Source organism: Phacochoerus africanus, chromosome 4, assembly GCF_016906955.1.
Source record: "Phacochoerus africanus isolate WHEZ1 chromosome 4, ROS_Pafr_v1, whole genome shotgun sequence".
NCBI classification, from domain to species: Eukaryota; Metazoa; Chordata; class Mammalia; order Artiodactyla; family Suidae; genus Phacochoerus; species Phacochoerus africanus.
The window spans coordinates 113,835,532-113,850,086 of NC_062547.1; the positions used below are offsets into that span (position 1 = coordinate 113,835,532).

The following is a 14,555-nucleotide window of genomic DNA, read 5'->3' on the forward strand; positions in this document are numbered from 1 at the left end:
GGCAACAACAAAAACACCTTGCTTATGAAAGAACAAACATAAGAATTAGATCTGGCTTCTCCCCAGAAATCATGTAAGCAAGAAGAGAGGGGAATGAAGTATTGAAAGTGTTGAGAGATAGAACTGATAATCCAAAATTCTGAACACTGTGAAAGTATCTTTCGGAAGTGAGGGAGTAATGAAGTTTTTTTGAGACAAACAAAAATTGAGGGGATTTGTTGCCAGTGGACTGAGAAGGAAAATGATACAGGTCAGAAACTTGGGCCAACATAAAGAAAGAGCACTGAGTGCAGATAAAATAAAAACTTTCATTTTTCTCCTTAATTGATCTAGCAGATAATAGTTTGTTGAAAGTGACAATAGCAACAATATATTTGATTATGTACACTTATGTAAATACTGTATGTTTGTATACATATAGTGTTTGCAAATGCTTATATGTATATGTATGTGAAATGAATGATAGCAATAATACTTGGGATGGAAGGGGGAAATTAGGAATAACAATTTTTGTAAAGTATCACATTCCCCATAAAGTGGTATAGTGTTATTTGAGAGTTGGTTTGGATTAGTTATAAATGTATATTACAAACTCTACACCAATCAGTTAAAAAAGTACAAAAAGTAAGAAAAGGATAGCTAGTATGCTAAGAACTAATGGAATAGAATATATAAAATACTTAATTAAAACCACAAAGACAAAAATAGAAACAAATAGTAAGGGCAACAAATAGGGAATAGTAAGAAATACGGTAGGTATTAATCCAAGTATGTCAATAATTACTTTGAGGGTCAATAGGTTTTTAATGAACCCAATTAAAACACAGTGTCAGAACGGATCAAAAAACAGGACACGACTATATGTTGTCTTTGAGAAACTCATTTTATTTTTATTTTTTTATTTTTTTTGCCTTTAAGGGCTGCACCTGAGGCATATGGAGATTCCCAGCCTAGGTGTTCAATCAGAGCCCTATCACCCGGCCTACGCCACAGCAACGTGGGATCTGAGCAACCCTACACCACAGCTCACGGAAATGCTTGATCCTTAACCCACTGAGCGAGGCCAGGGATTGAACCCTCAACCTCGTGGTTCCTAGTTGGATTCGTTTCTGCTGCTTCATGACGGGAACTCTGAGAAACTCATTTTTTATGTAAAAATAACTATGAATTAAAAATAAATGGATGAAGAAAGATATGCCATACTAACTTAATCGAAAGAAGGTGGGAGTAGCTGTATTATTTTCAGACAGAACAGACTTCAAAACAAGGAAATTTATTAAGAGAGAAAGAAGGGAATTACATGATGTTAAAGGAGTCAGTTCTCCAGGAAGACATTACAATCCTCAATGTGTATGTGTCTAATAACATAGCATCAAAATACTAATAGAACTGCAAAAACTCTTAGATTATAAGGAGAAATTGATGAACCTCTATTACAGTTGTAGACTTCAGCACTCCTCCACCCCATAAGAATTGGATAGATACAGCAGGCAGAAAATCAGTAAGGACGTAGATATATTTAATATCATCAGTCAGCTAGATCTAATGAACATCTATAGACTATTTCATCCAACAACAGAATACACATTCCTCTACAGCTTACATAGGAAGATTCAATAAGATAGACCACATTCTATGCCATAAATCACATCTTAATAAATTTAAAGGAATAGAATTGATATAATGTCTGCTCTGAAACCACAGTGGAGTTAAACTAGAACTCAGTAACAGAAAGAGAGCTGGAAAATCCCAAATATTTGGAGATTAAACAACACACTTCTAAGTAACACTTGGATCAAAGAAGAAATCTCAAGAAAATGATACAGCAAATAAGCACATGAAAAGTTGCTCCACGTCGTATGTCATTAGGAAAATGTAAATTATAGCACTAATGAGATAACCAGTACACATTATTGGAATGTCCCAAATCCAGAACACTGATGATACCAAACGCTGATGGGGATGTGGCAACAGGAACACTCATTCGTTGTTGGTGGGCATGCAAAATAATCCAGCCACTTGAGAAGACACTTTGGCAGTTTCTTAGAAAACTAAAAACATTCTTACTGTAGGATCCAGCAGTTGAGCTCCTTGATAATTACCCAAAGAAGTTGAAAACATATGTCCACACTGAAGCCCACACATAGCTATTTATAAGAGTTTATAACTGCCAGAATTTGGAAGTACCCAGGAGGTTCTTCAGTAAGTAAGTGGATAAATAAACTGTGTTGCATCCAGAGAATGGAATATTACTCATTGCTCAAAGGAAATAAGTTACCAAGTCACGAAAAGACACGGAAGAAACTTAAATGCATATTACTGAGTGAAAGACGCCAATCTGGAAATGTCTGTATGATTCTAACTGTATGATATTCTGGAAAAGTCCCAGCTATGGAGACAGTAAAAAGATAATTGGTTCCCAGGGTTAACTGTGGAGATAGGGATAAATAGGTGGATCGTAGAGGATTTTATGATAGTGAAATGACTGCATGTGGTACTATAATGTGGATACATGCCATTTTATGTTTGTTCAAACTTATAAAATGTACAACACCAAGAGTGGAGCTTAATGGAAATTATGTACTTAAGTAATAATGATGTGTTGTATTGTAGTTCATTAGTTGTAACAAATGTACCACCCTAGCAGGGTATGCAGAAGATACCTTCATGAGTAGGGGTTAAAATAAATGGGTAATCTCTGTATTTCTTGCTCACTGTTGCTGTGATAATAAAAAATGTTCTGAAATGTAAAGGTCGTTAAAAACAAAATGTTAACCAATGAGGTTTCTTTTAAAAGAGATGATGTGAACTCATTTTTATCTGTGTGATAGTTGATGTTTTTGTTTATTTACACAATGCCATCCTCCATGCTGTTAAGAACATTGGTAATACGGAATTTGTCTGAAGTGGGCTCTGAGATTTTCTTCCAAATTGCTTATGCTCCTTTAGCAAGTGTTTAAAAACTTTTTTATTTTTTGGGGGAGGGGGAGTGTGCCTATGACATACAGAAGTTCCCAGGCTAGGGGTCAAATTGGAGCTGCAGCTGCTGGCCTACACCACAGCTACAGCAAAAGCAATGCAGGATCCAAGCCACATCTGCCTCCCTACAAGGCAGCTTGTGGCAACACCGGATCCTTAATTTACTGAGAGAGGTCAGGGATTGAACCCACATCCTCATGGACACAGTGTTGGGTTCTTAACCCACTGAGCCACAATGGGAACTCCCTTTTAGCAAGTTTTGTTTTTATTATATTATTATTATTTTTTTCTTTTTTAGGGCCTGCATTTGCAGCATATGGAAGTTCCCAGGCTAGGGATTAAATTGGAGCTGTAGCTGCTGACCTACGCCACAGCTACAGAAATGTGGGATCTGAGCCACGTCTGTGACCTATACCGCAGCTCACAGCAACTCACGCTCCTTAACCCACTGAGTTAAATCAGGATCAAACTTTTATCCTTAAAGATCAAACTTGTATCTTTAAGGATACTAGTAACCTGCTAAGCAATGACAGGACCCCCTACACCCCATTTCTGTCTTTTGTATCTTTAGGGCTGCACCCATGGCATATGGAGGTTCCCAGTTCCCAGTCTAGGGGTCATATTGGAGCTGCAGCTGCCGGTCTACACCACAGCCATAGCAACACAGGATCCCAGTGGCACCTCTGACCTACACTGTAGCTCACGGCAACGCTGGATCCTTAACCTGCTGAGTGGAGCCAGGGATCGAACCTGCATCTTCATTGATACTAGTCGGGCTTGTTAACCACTGAGCCACAAGGGGAACTCCTGGAACTGCCTCACTTCCCCCCTACCTGCTGCTTTTAACAAGTTTTTAACGTTGTTTTCTTACTCTTCTCAGAAGGCTTATTAGAAGTTTTTCAGATTATCATCTAGGATTTTCATTTTTAACTCAGATGCTATTTATGGCCTTTTGACTACAGCATCAAGGACTTGGATTTACCTAGCCTTTCTGTAGAAATAATGACCAAGGTCATGGGTGCATGCATTGACTACTGTCATGATTGTTGCCTGGCCAACAATAATTTTCTATTGCATCTTCCTTTCAGAAAAGTTAAATGTAAAGAAAAAAATTCATGTTATAACTTGTGAGTTATAACAGCTCGGAGTTATTCTACATAATTAAAATAAGTATTTTAAATTAACTTTTTTTTTATTAGAGAAAATATTTCTGCACACAGCAACTAATTATTGGTCTTTAACATTTAGTTGACAGAACTTGATTTGCTCTTTTTTTTTGTTTTGTTTTTGTTTTTTTCTTTTCTAAGGCTATACCCCCGGCATATGGAGGTTCCCAGGCTAGGGTTCTAATTGGAGGTGTAGCCACTGGCCAGGCACATCAGAGTCACAGCAATGCAAGATCTGAGCCATGTCTGTGACCTACACCACAGCTCATGGCAGTGCCGGATCCTTCACCCACTGAGTGAGGCCAGGAATTGTACCCGCAATTTCATGGTTTCTAGTCGAATTTGTTAACCACCGACCCACAATGGGAACTCTTGATTTGCTCTTTTTAAGAAATGTTTTCCTTAGAGTTCCTGCTGTGGTACAATGGGATCAGCGGCATCTTGGGAGTGCTGGGATGCGGGTTTGATCCCTGGCCTGGCACAGTGGGTTAAGGATGTGGTGTGGCTACAGGTGTGGCTTAGGTCACAACTACAACTCAGATCTGATCCTTGGCCTCGGAATACGCCTCAGGGGGGACAAAAAAAGAAAAAAAAGGTTTTCTTTTTTTTCTTTTCCTTCATAACTTGTTGAATTTATCACTTATTTCCAAGCTAATTTTAGTTTGTTTATAATTGTATATTGAAGAGTAACTCTGATCTGTAAGCAGTAAAATATATACCAGTTAATGCTTTCAAATTTAAACTCTTGACTCAAGTAAATTTATGCATTTAAAATGTTTTTGCACTTTCTTTTTTTGGCAGGTTACAAAGACAGAATTAGAGAAATTAAAAACCAGCTATAGACAGTTAATAAAAGAAATGAATTCTGCCAAGGAGAAATATAAAGAAGCTGTAGCTAAAGGTATGGCAAAACTATGAAAAATGTTTGTTTTAGTGATTTTTATTCTTATCATTTGAAAGTTGTCTTTATAAGTCATAGAATGATTCTACTTAGACCAATTCATGTTTTAAAAATATTAAAATAAGCTAAAATGGACTAAATATCAAACTATATAGTAAGTGTTTCTATTTAAAAACACAGAAAGTAGGGAAGTCCCGTCATGGCTCAGTGGTTAGCAAACCCAACTAGCATCCATGAGGACATGAGTTCAATCCCTGGCCTTGCTCAGTGGGTTAAGGATCTGGTGTTGCTGTGAGCTATAGTTTAGGTCACAGATGTGGCTTGAATCCTAAGTTGCTGTGACTGTGGCATAGGCCAGCCACTACAGCTCCAATTGGACCCCTACCCTGGGAATTTCCATATAAAGACAAAAAGACCAAAAAAATAAAAAAAATAAAAAGTATTTTTGAGTAGTTCATACTAAATGATTATGTAATACTTGTCATAGAATGTAAGGAATGTTTAAATTTTCCTCTCTGCCTTTAGATTTACTATTTAATTACTGAATACTAAATAGACAAAATAAAGTCATATCTGTTTAGAAGTCTTCTTTATTGATCATCTTTAATGCCATTAAAATCACAGTTCATTTTGTAGCTTAGTTTTGCTTTCATAGCTTAATTTTATTCTATGTTGTTCTAGAATTTCCGTATTACGCTTTGTAAATAAATGGAAAGAGAGATGTTTTTAGCAGATATCTGTAGTTATAATCTTTAAATGTGACCAAGTAGTCTTCATATTAAATTAAAAAAATTATAGCAGTTAAGTTTTTGTTATTGTTGGTTAAATAGAAGCTTTATTAACTGGTTCAATAGAAGCTTCATTAACAATTTTTTTTTGATTCTTAAATTTACCTTTCTGTTTTATTAATATATTTTCTCTGTTTTTTATTTGTGTATAGTTTAGTCCTTTTTTTAAGGTAAATGAAATAAACAGCTCTAACATTAGAATATACCTTGCACGATGAAAATACTATGTTTTTGTAGACTACATGTGATACAGATTTAGATGCAGTTCCCCCGTCTCTTCCTTACTTCCTTTTATAAAAAATTTTTAAAATTATAGTTGACTTACAGTGTTCTATCAATTTCTGCTGTTCAGCATAGTGACCCAGTTATACATACATATACATTCTTTTTCTCACATTATCCTCCATCATGTTCTATCACAAGTGATTAAGTATGGTTTCCTGTGCTACACAGCAGGATCTCATTGCTTATCCACTCCAAATGCAATGGCTTGCATCTGATAACCCCGAACTCCCAGTATATCCCACTCCGTCCCCCTCCTCCTCCCTTCCTTACTTCCTACCTGCCTGTCTCCTTTCCCTCTCTTCTTCTGCCTCTTGCTCCTCCCCACTTCCTTCCTCTCCCTCCTTCTCTGTCCCTCCTCTTCTTTCCTTCTTTCCCTTCCCCTCCCTTCACCTCTCAGTGTTCCCTTCACCCTGACTCCACCCCTCCCACATTTGCTTCATATTTCTGCTTCTTTCAGTGTTTCAGCTCAGCTGCTTTTTTCAGGGAAGATGCATTCATATTCACAGTTCCCTTATTTTCACTTATTTTTTTGTACCTCAACCAGTGTTTTAATGCAAAGATAGCTTTAAAAATGTTTTTGTAATTCAATTATGTAAGTTATTTAAGTGAACAAAAGAAAAAAAGATGGAACGGTGGAAAGACAGTAGACTTTGAGGTCAGATAGTCTTGGGTGTAGTTCCAGTGTTGTGTGGTTATTTCATAGATTTCCAAACTTTATAACCTGAAGAGTACTTTATATAATCAAGAAATATTTACTAAGCATTTGCTATTTTTAAGTTATTGAGATATAAATATTATTTCCTAGGTATTCAAGTTTACCCATTTCTAATAGATATTCTAACTTGGGAACTCCAGGTCCTATTCTTTTTCAAAATTTCGCTTTTATAAAGGAGTCCCTTGTTTCTTTTCTGTAGATAGGTTCATTTGTGCTATATATTAGATTCCAGAATCGATATCATAGATATAAATGATATCTATGATATAAATGATATCATATAGTATTTGTCTTTCTCTCTTTCTGACTTGCCTCATTTAGTATGAGAGTATTTAGTTCCATCCATGTTGCTGCAGATGGCATTGTTTTGTTCTTTTTTATGTGCAAGTAGTATTCCATTTTGTATATGTACCACATTTTCTTAATCCATTCATCTGTTGATGGACATTTAGGTTGTTTCCATGTTTTGGCTATTGTAAATAGTGCTTCAAAGATATCATTGATATCTTTTTGAATGATAGTTTTGTCCAGATATATGCCCAGGAATGGGATGGCTAGATCATATGGTAGTTCTATATTTGGTTTTCTGAGGCACCTCCATACTGTTTTCCATAGTGCTTTTACCAATTTTCATTCCCACCAACAGTGTAGGAGGGTTCCCTTTTCTCCACACCCTCTATAGCATTTGTTATTTGTAGACTTATTAATAATGGCCATTCTGACTGGTGTGAAGTGGTGTCTCATTGTAGTTTTGGTTTATAGCTCTTTCATAATTAGTGATGTTAAGCATTTTTTCATGTGCCTGTTGGACATCTGTATGTTTTCTTTGGAGAAATGTCTATTCTGAAGAGCCTCAATACTGTTTTCCATAGTGAACGAATCTATATTCCTGCCCACAATGTAGGATGGTTCCCTTTTCTCTGCAGCATCTTCAGCATTTGTTTATTTGTAGATTTTTTTTTTTTGACTCCACCTGTGGTGTGTAAAAATTCCCAGGCCAGGGATCAAATCTGTGCCATGGCAGTGATAACACTGTATCCTTAACCAGTAGGCCACCAGGGAACTCCCTATCTGTAGATTTTTTAATGATGGCCATTCTGACCAGTGTGAGGAGGTACCTCATTATAGTTTTGTTTGCATTTCTCTTATAATTAGCAATGTTGAGCATCTTTTCATGTGACCATTGGCCATCTGTACATCCGAAGACCATAATTTTAATTGATCTTAAGAATTGCATTATTTGATTGACTCTCCTGAATTTAAAATAGGTGAGCTTATTTACATTTCTCTTTCTAAAGCTCTTAGTGATAGTATTTTCCTATTTTCAAGAATTTTGATTATTCTCATTAAATCAGTTTATAACCTATAGGGTATGTACTTTTAAAAAAAGTTCTTGGGAGTTCCTGTCATGGCTCAGTGGAAATGAACCTGACTAGTAGGCAGGTTTGATACTTGGCCTCACTCAGTGGGTTAAGGATCCAGAGTTGCTGTGAGTTGTGGTGTAGGTTGCAGATGCGGCTCAGATCTAGCGTTGCTGTGGGTGTGGCATAGGCCAGTGGCTACAGCTCCGGTTTGACCCCTGGCCTGGGAACTTCCATATGCCGTGGGTGTGGGAAAAAAAAAAGTTCTTATATAACTACGTAAATGCATAAGACATGTAAATTTCCCTTTTATGATCAAAGCTATCTTTATATGCATGTTTACATGAAAAAGTATAAAATCATGTTTTTGAAAACTTTGAATTTCAGACTGCTTCTACATTTAACATGAAAAAAAGGGTTTGTTTGTGTGAAGTTATGTACTCTTTTTTTTTTTTTTTTTTTAAAGGCTACACTGGAGTCATATGGAGGTTCCCAGTTTAGGGGTCCAATTGGAACTGTAACCACTGGGCTACGCCACAGCCACAGCAACATGGGATCCAAGCCATGTCTGTGACCTACACCACAGCTCACAGCAACACCAGATCCTTAATCCACTGAATGATGCTAGGGATCGAACCCGTTTCCTCATGGATACTAGTTGGGTTTGTTATTGCTGAGACACAGCAGAACTCCCTGAAGTTACTTATTCTTTATAAGGATGTGATGGCAAATTCTTCCAACATTTACAGGCTTTATGTTAGAGCCTTGGTGCTGGAGAGGCCAGGCCAGGCCGTTTCTGGAACAGGCCCTAGAAACTTTTGGGGCATTGCAGCTGATAACCAAGCTGTGGCTCTGGCATTCAGTCATTACTTTAGATGTTAGGAAGCCTTGGGAAAGCTATTTAAAGCCCAGTCTGACTTACAGTGTTAAGTCTCAGAAGACAGTCTTGGCTTTGGGAGAGCTAGGACCTAGAAATAGTTCCTGTAGTAAGTAAGGGTTAAATTCTGAATTTGACTGGTTTGGAGTCAGGGGCTCAGTTACTGCAACTGGAGGTTCAGTGGCAGTAGCTGATTAGCAGGAAGGCTGGGTAAATACTGGCATTCCAAATTCCTGACCCCTGCTGTATAGATACATAAAATGTTTTAAATTTTGAATGTTAGATTTTATATCCAAAGGAACACTGATTTATGTGGTCTAATGTAAAATATAATGCTCATTTATACTATGAATATAATATCATTTTAGTTAAATTATTTTTGTAATATACCTTAAATATCAAACTCATTTTGTTCTGTGCTGTGTTGAGAGGGCAAATATTTGTCTTAAATTGACTTGGACTAGTTTGGATGTTAGTTTGTTAATTATTATTTATAACGTATACTGAGAACAACCAAAATAATTATAAACTATTGATATGAATTTAATCATTTAGAGTGTTTCTTGATAGCATGGAACAACAAGTTTTTGAATGCAAAGGAGAGAATCTCTACTTTTCTATTGCATATTAAGTTCTGAATACTTTTAGTTGGTTAAACACATGGTTGGGTTTGCCATAAATCATTTTTGTGACTCCATAAAGCTTGTATCCAAACTGAAGTTCTGACATATTGGTTGTAAATGTTGGGAGATTTTGCCATCATATTGTTTTTATAAAGAGTAAATGACTTCACAAAAGAAGTCCTACAAGATCATATTGGTTATGAACAAAAACTGTTTTCTTATTCCTTTTCAATCTGAATTTCTTTATTTTCTTTGTCTTGCCTAATGCCCTAACTAGAACCTGCAGTATAATATTGAATAGAAGAAGAAAGAACAAATATGTTTGCCTTGTTTCTGGCCGTAGGGGAAGGACTTTCATAATATGATGTTAACTGTAGTTTTTCAAAGATTTTTCTCTTTATCAGGTTGACGAAGTTCCTTTTTATTCCTGCTTAAAGTTGGATGTAGGATTTTCTCGAATGCTTTTTCTGTATCTTTTACCTTAATATGGTGAATTATTTTGATTGACTATCACATGTTTCAATATTGTATCAACCTCACATTCCTGGGGTAAACTTTTCTTGGTTATGATGTATTATTATTTTTTATTTTATTTGATATGGTTGGCTAAGTTTTTATTTATAAATTTTCATCTTTGTCTTTGTTTCTTTTAATATCTTCTGTCTCATTTTTGTGTAAGGGTAATACTAACCTCTGCATGATTGCCCCCTTTTCAATTTTGTAGAAATATTTGTGTTCAATTCATAATATTTCCTAAATGTTGATAGAATTCATTTGTGAAGCCATCTGGGTCTGCTTGTTTTTTCTTTTTTCTGAGTTTTTTAAGCTATAAATTTGATTTCTTTAATTGATATAGGGCTTTTTGTTTGAGTTTCAGTAGGTTGCATTTTTCAAGGAATCGTCCATTTCATTTGTTTAATTTATAGGTACTAAGTTGTTCAAAATATTCCCTTATTTACCTTATAAAATCTGTGGTGATATTTTCTTTCTTATTCTTGATATTGGTACTCCATGATTTCTCTTTTTTCCTAATCATTCTGGTTAGAGGTTTATCAATTTTACTAATCTTCTCAAAGATCATCTTTAACCTTTATTTTTATTTTTTGCTTTTTAGGGCCTCATGTGTGGCATATGGAAATTGCCAGGCTAGGGGTTGAATCAGAGCTGCCCTTGCTGGCCTACACCAAGCCTTGTTTTTTTTTTTTTTTTTTCTTTGATCCACAGGTATTGCTTTAATTTCCTAAAGTTTTGGCATTAAAAAAATTTCTCCCCTTGGCAATCACAAGTCTAAAAAAAGTTTTCTATTTTTGATTTATAACCTAATTTCATTTGGTCTGAGAATATTCTTTGTCCTTTTTTTTTTTTTTTTTTGCTTTTTTGAGTGGCACATGCAGCATATGGAAGTTCCCAGGCTAGGGCTTGAATTGGAGCTGCAGCTGCCAGCCCACTTCATAACCACAGCAACACGGGATCTGAGCTGCATCTACCTCTATCATCTACACCACAGCTCATGGCAATGCCGATCCTTAGCCTCCACTGAGCAGGGCCAGGGATCAAACCCACATCTGCATGGATACTAGTCGGGTTCATTACCACTGAACCACAGTGGGAACTCCAGGTCGCAGAATATTCTTTTTATGATTTTATTCCTTTTATATTTATGTGTACATGTATTATCACCCATGGTATGGTTTATCTTGGTAAATACTTCATGGGCACTTGACAAGAATATGTATTCTGCTGTTATTGGTAGGGGTGGTCTGTATTGGTAGCTTAATCCACTGGGTTAATAGTGTTATTAAAAGTTTATGTTCTTTCTGATTTTTTGTCTATTTGTTTTATCAATTATTGAGAGAGGGCAATTGAAATTTCCTGCTGTAATTGTGGATTTGTTTGTTTCTTCTCATAGTTCTGTCAGTTTTTGCTTAATGTATTTCAAAACTGTTATTGGATATGAAAGCAGTCATGATTGTTATATCCTCTTGATGCTCTGATCCTTTTTTTTTTTTTTTTCCTTTTTAGTGCCACACCTACAGCATATGGAGGTTCCCAGGCTAGGAGTTGAATCAGAGCTGTATCCTCTGGCCTACACCATAGCCCTAGAAACACAGGATCTGAGCCACGTCTGCGACCTTCACCACAGCTCACGGCAATGCCGGATCCATGACACTCTGAGCAAGGCCAGGGATCAAACCTGCATTCTCAAGGATGTTAGATTCGTTTCCACAGAGCCATGATGGGAACTCCTGACCCTTTTTGTCATGTGAAATGATCTTCTTTATCTCTGGTAGTATTCTTTGCTGTGTTATCTATTCTATCTCTTATTAACATTAGATACTTTGATTAGTGTTTGCATGGTATATCTTTTTTTCCTTTTCCTTCCACATTTTTTTTAGTCTTTATAGTTGAAATGCATTTCTTGTAAGCAGCATGTGATTAAGTTTTGTTTTCTATCTTTAATAACCTCTACATTTTATTTCAGATAGTTTGACTATAGTTAATGTAATGCTAGGCTTGAATTTGTCATCTTGCAGTTTTTTGTCTTTGTTTCATCTGTTCTTTCCGTTTCCTGTTTCCCCCCTTTTTTGGATTAATTGAAAAAAATTCTTAAGATTTCCATTAAGTGATATTGTATCACCTTACATGTGTTTGGAATCCTTACTCTAGTATAGTCTTCCTGTATTTGTGCTATTTGTTATGACATATTTTACTTTTGCATATATTTTTAACTTGATGCTATATTGTTAATTTTTTTGTTGTTGTTTAGTCAATTCTCTAAAATTATAATAAAACATGTTATAGGAGTTCCTGTTGTGGTGCAGATGTTAACGAGCCTGACTAGGAACCATGAGGTTGTGGTTCGATCCTTGGCTTTGCCCAGTGGGTTAAGGATCTCTCGTTGCCATGAGCTGTGGTGTAGGTTGCAGACACGGCTTGGATCCCATGTTGCTGTGGCTCTGGCCTAGGCTGATGACTGCAGCTCCAATTAGACCCCTAGCCTGGGAATCTCCATATGCTGCAGGTACAGCCTTAGAAAAGACAAAAAAAAAACCAAAAAAAAAAACCCCAAAAAAACACGTTATGTATTTATCCATGTAGTTATCTTCTCTAGCATTCTTTATTCCATCTGGTATCATTTTACTTTTGCCTAAATGACTTACTTTAACATTTCTTCTAAGTCTGCAGGTGGTAATTCTTTTCTGCTTTTGTATGACTGAAAAAGTTTTTGTTTCACCTTTGTTTTTGAAATATATTTTTGTTGGATATAGAATTCTTTTTTGGAGGGTTTTTTTTTTTTTTTTCTTTTTCCTGTTAGGTCTTTAAAGATGTTGTCCTAGTGTCATGTCAAGGAGAAATCTCTTCTAAGCCTTATCTTTGTTGCTCTGCTTGTTTTTTATTCCTTTGGAAGCTTTTAGGATTTCCTTCTTATTACTGATTTTGAGCAATTTGATCATGATGCACCTTGCTGTAAGTTTTTTCTCTTGTGTTGTGGTTTTTGAAATTCTTAATATCTGATGGTTTATAGATTTCATCATATTTGGAAAACTTTCAGCCATTATTTCTTCACATATATCTTCTATCTTCTTTCCCTCTCTTCCTCTTGCTTTTGAAGGCTCCAGGTACATGTGTGTTAGGTTGCTCATATTTGTCTCCCAGCCAACTAACTGATAGCTCTGTTCATTTTATCCACATGTCCTTTTTTGCTTTCTTTTTCCTTTTGGTTAGTTTCTATGGTTATGTCTACAAATTTTACTACTCTTCTGTAGCATCTAATCTGCCTTTAATCCCATGCTGTGTGTTTTTTATCTCAAGCATTGTAAATTTTGCCTCAATAATTATGATTTAGGTCTTTTCTTAAATCTTCCATATATCTCTTTAACACATTAACCTAAATTTTAGAATCTTAGTGGACTTCATTTTCCTTCCTCATTTGTTCTGAAAGGTGCTTGAGTGTATTCATTCCCAGATATTTTTGTCTCACTATAATGCCCATTTGTTTATGTTGTCGAAAATTCACATCTCTACTTGTATATTTATATGTAGATCCTTGTTCATATACCATGTTGTGCCTTTTTTCCAAGATTGAAAAAATGCTTTATAAGAGTAAATAATGATAATTTTATAAAATTTAAGCAATACCATATTGAACCATATAGTATTGAATTAAGTGAATTTAAACATGATTTTACTTGAAGTTTTATAGTTTACTTGGAGATGTAATAAAATATCAGAAATGATGTTCACAATAACATTCATAGTTATACATTCTTGTGGCTAGAAATTATACAATGGTTTTATATTTACCAAGCCTCAGAATACCCAGAAAAACATTTGTAGGGCTTCTCTTACATGAGTAGGAGTCTGAATTCTTCTATTTTATTACACATCCTATTCAGGAAAAAGAAACATGACCAGATGAATTATTCCAGTTTATATATATACACATATCAGTCAGTCTAGAGAAATTTGAAAGACACTCTTTTCACATACTTTTATAACATGAGAGGGGGAACACACTATTTTTCAAATTCCTCTTTCTCTATAAGAAAAAAGAATACTAAAGGCTTGGTGAAATCCTTGATTATTTACAAGATCTCACTTACCCTAGGAAGACCAAGGGAGAGGGTGCCTACTGCTAGAACTGTGGGGAATTAGTTGAAATCTCATTCAAAAGTAAATTTTTCTGTAATTGGGAAGTAGATTTTCTTAAATTGCCTCTTCACACATTATGAATAGTTCTGTGATATGTTATAGCCATTAAAATTGATTAGATCCATTGAGTTGTCTCTTTAGAGTACTTTAATTATGAAAACCAGTTTGAAAGGAGTCCAGACTTGAGACAGATGGTTAAATTTATGT

At 35.6% G+C, this 14,555-nt stretch overlaps 1 protein-coding gene across 3 annotated transcripts in view; it reads left to right on the forward strand.

Annotated features, from left to right (window-relative positions):
* The window catches only part of FER (FER tyrosine kinase), a 432,134-nt gene that overhangs the window by 72,530 nt on the left and 345,049 nt on the right, over positions 1–14,555 (forward strand). For all 3 annotated transcript variants that reach the window (XR_007134557.1, XM_047778393.1, XM_047778394.1), the window contains one exon: positions 4,947–5,046. Coding sequence is in view for 2 of the 3 variants with exons in the window: in XM_047778393.1 (XP_047634349.1) it covers positions 4,947–5,046 (100 nt within the window). In the remaining variant the exon portion in view is untranslated. The remainder of the gene's footprint in view (positions 1–4,946; positions 5,047–14,555) is intronic.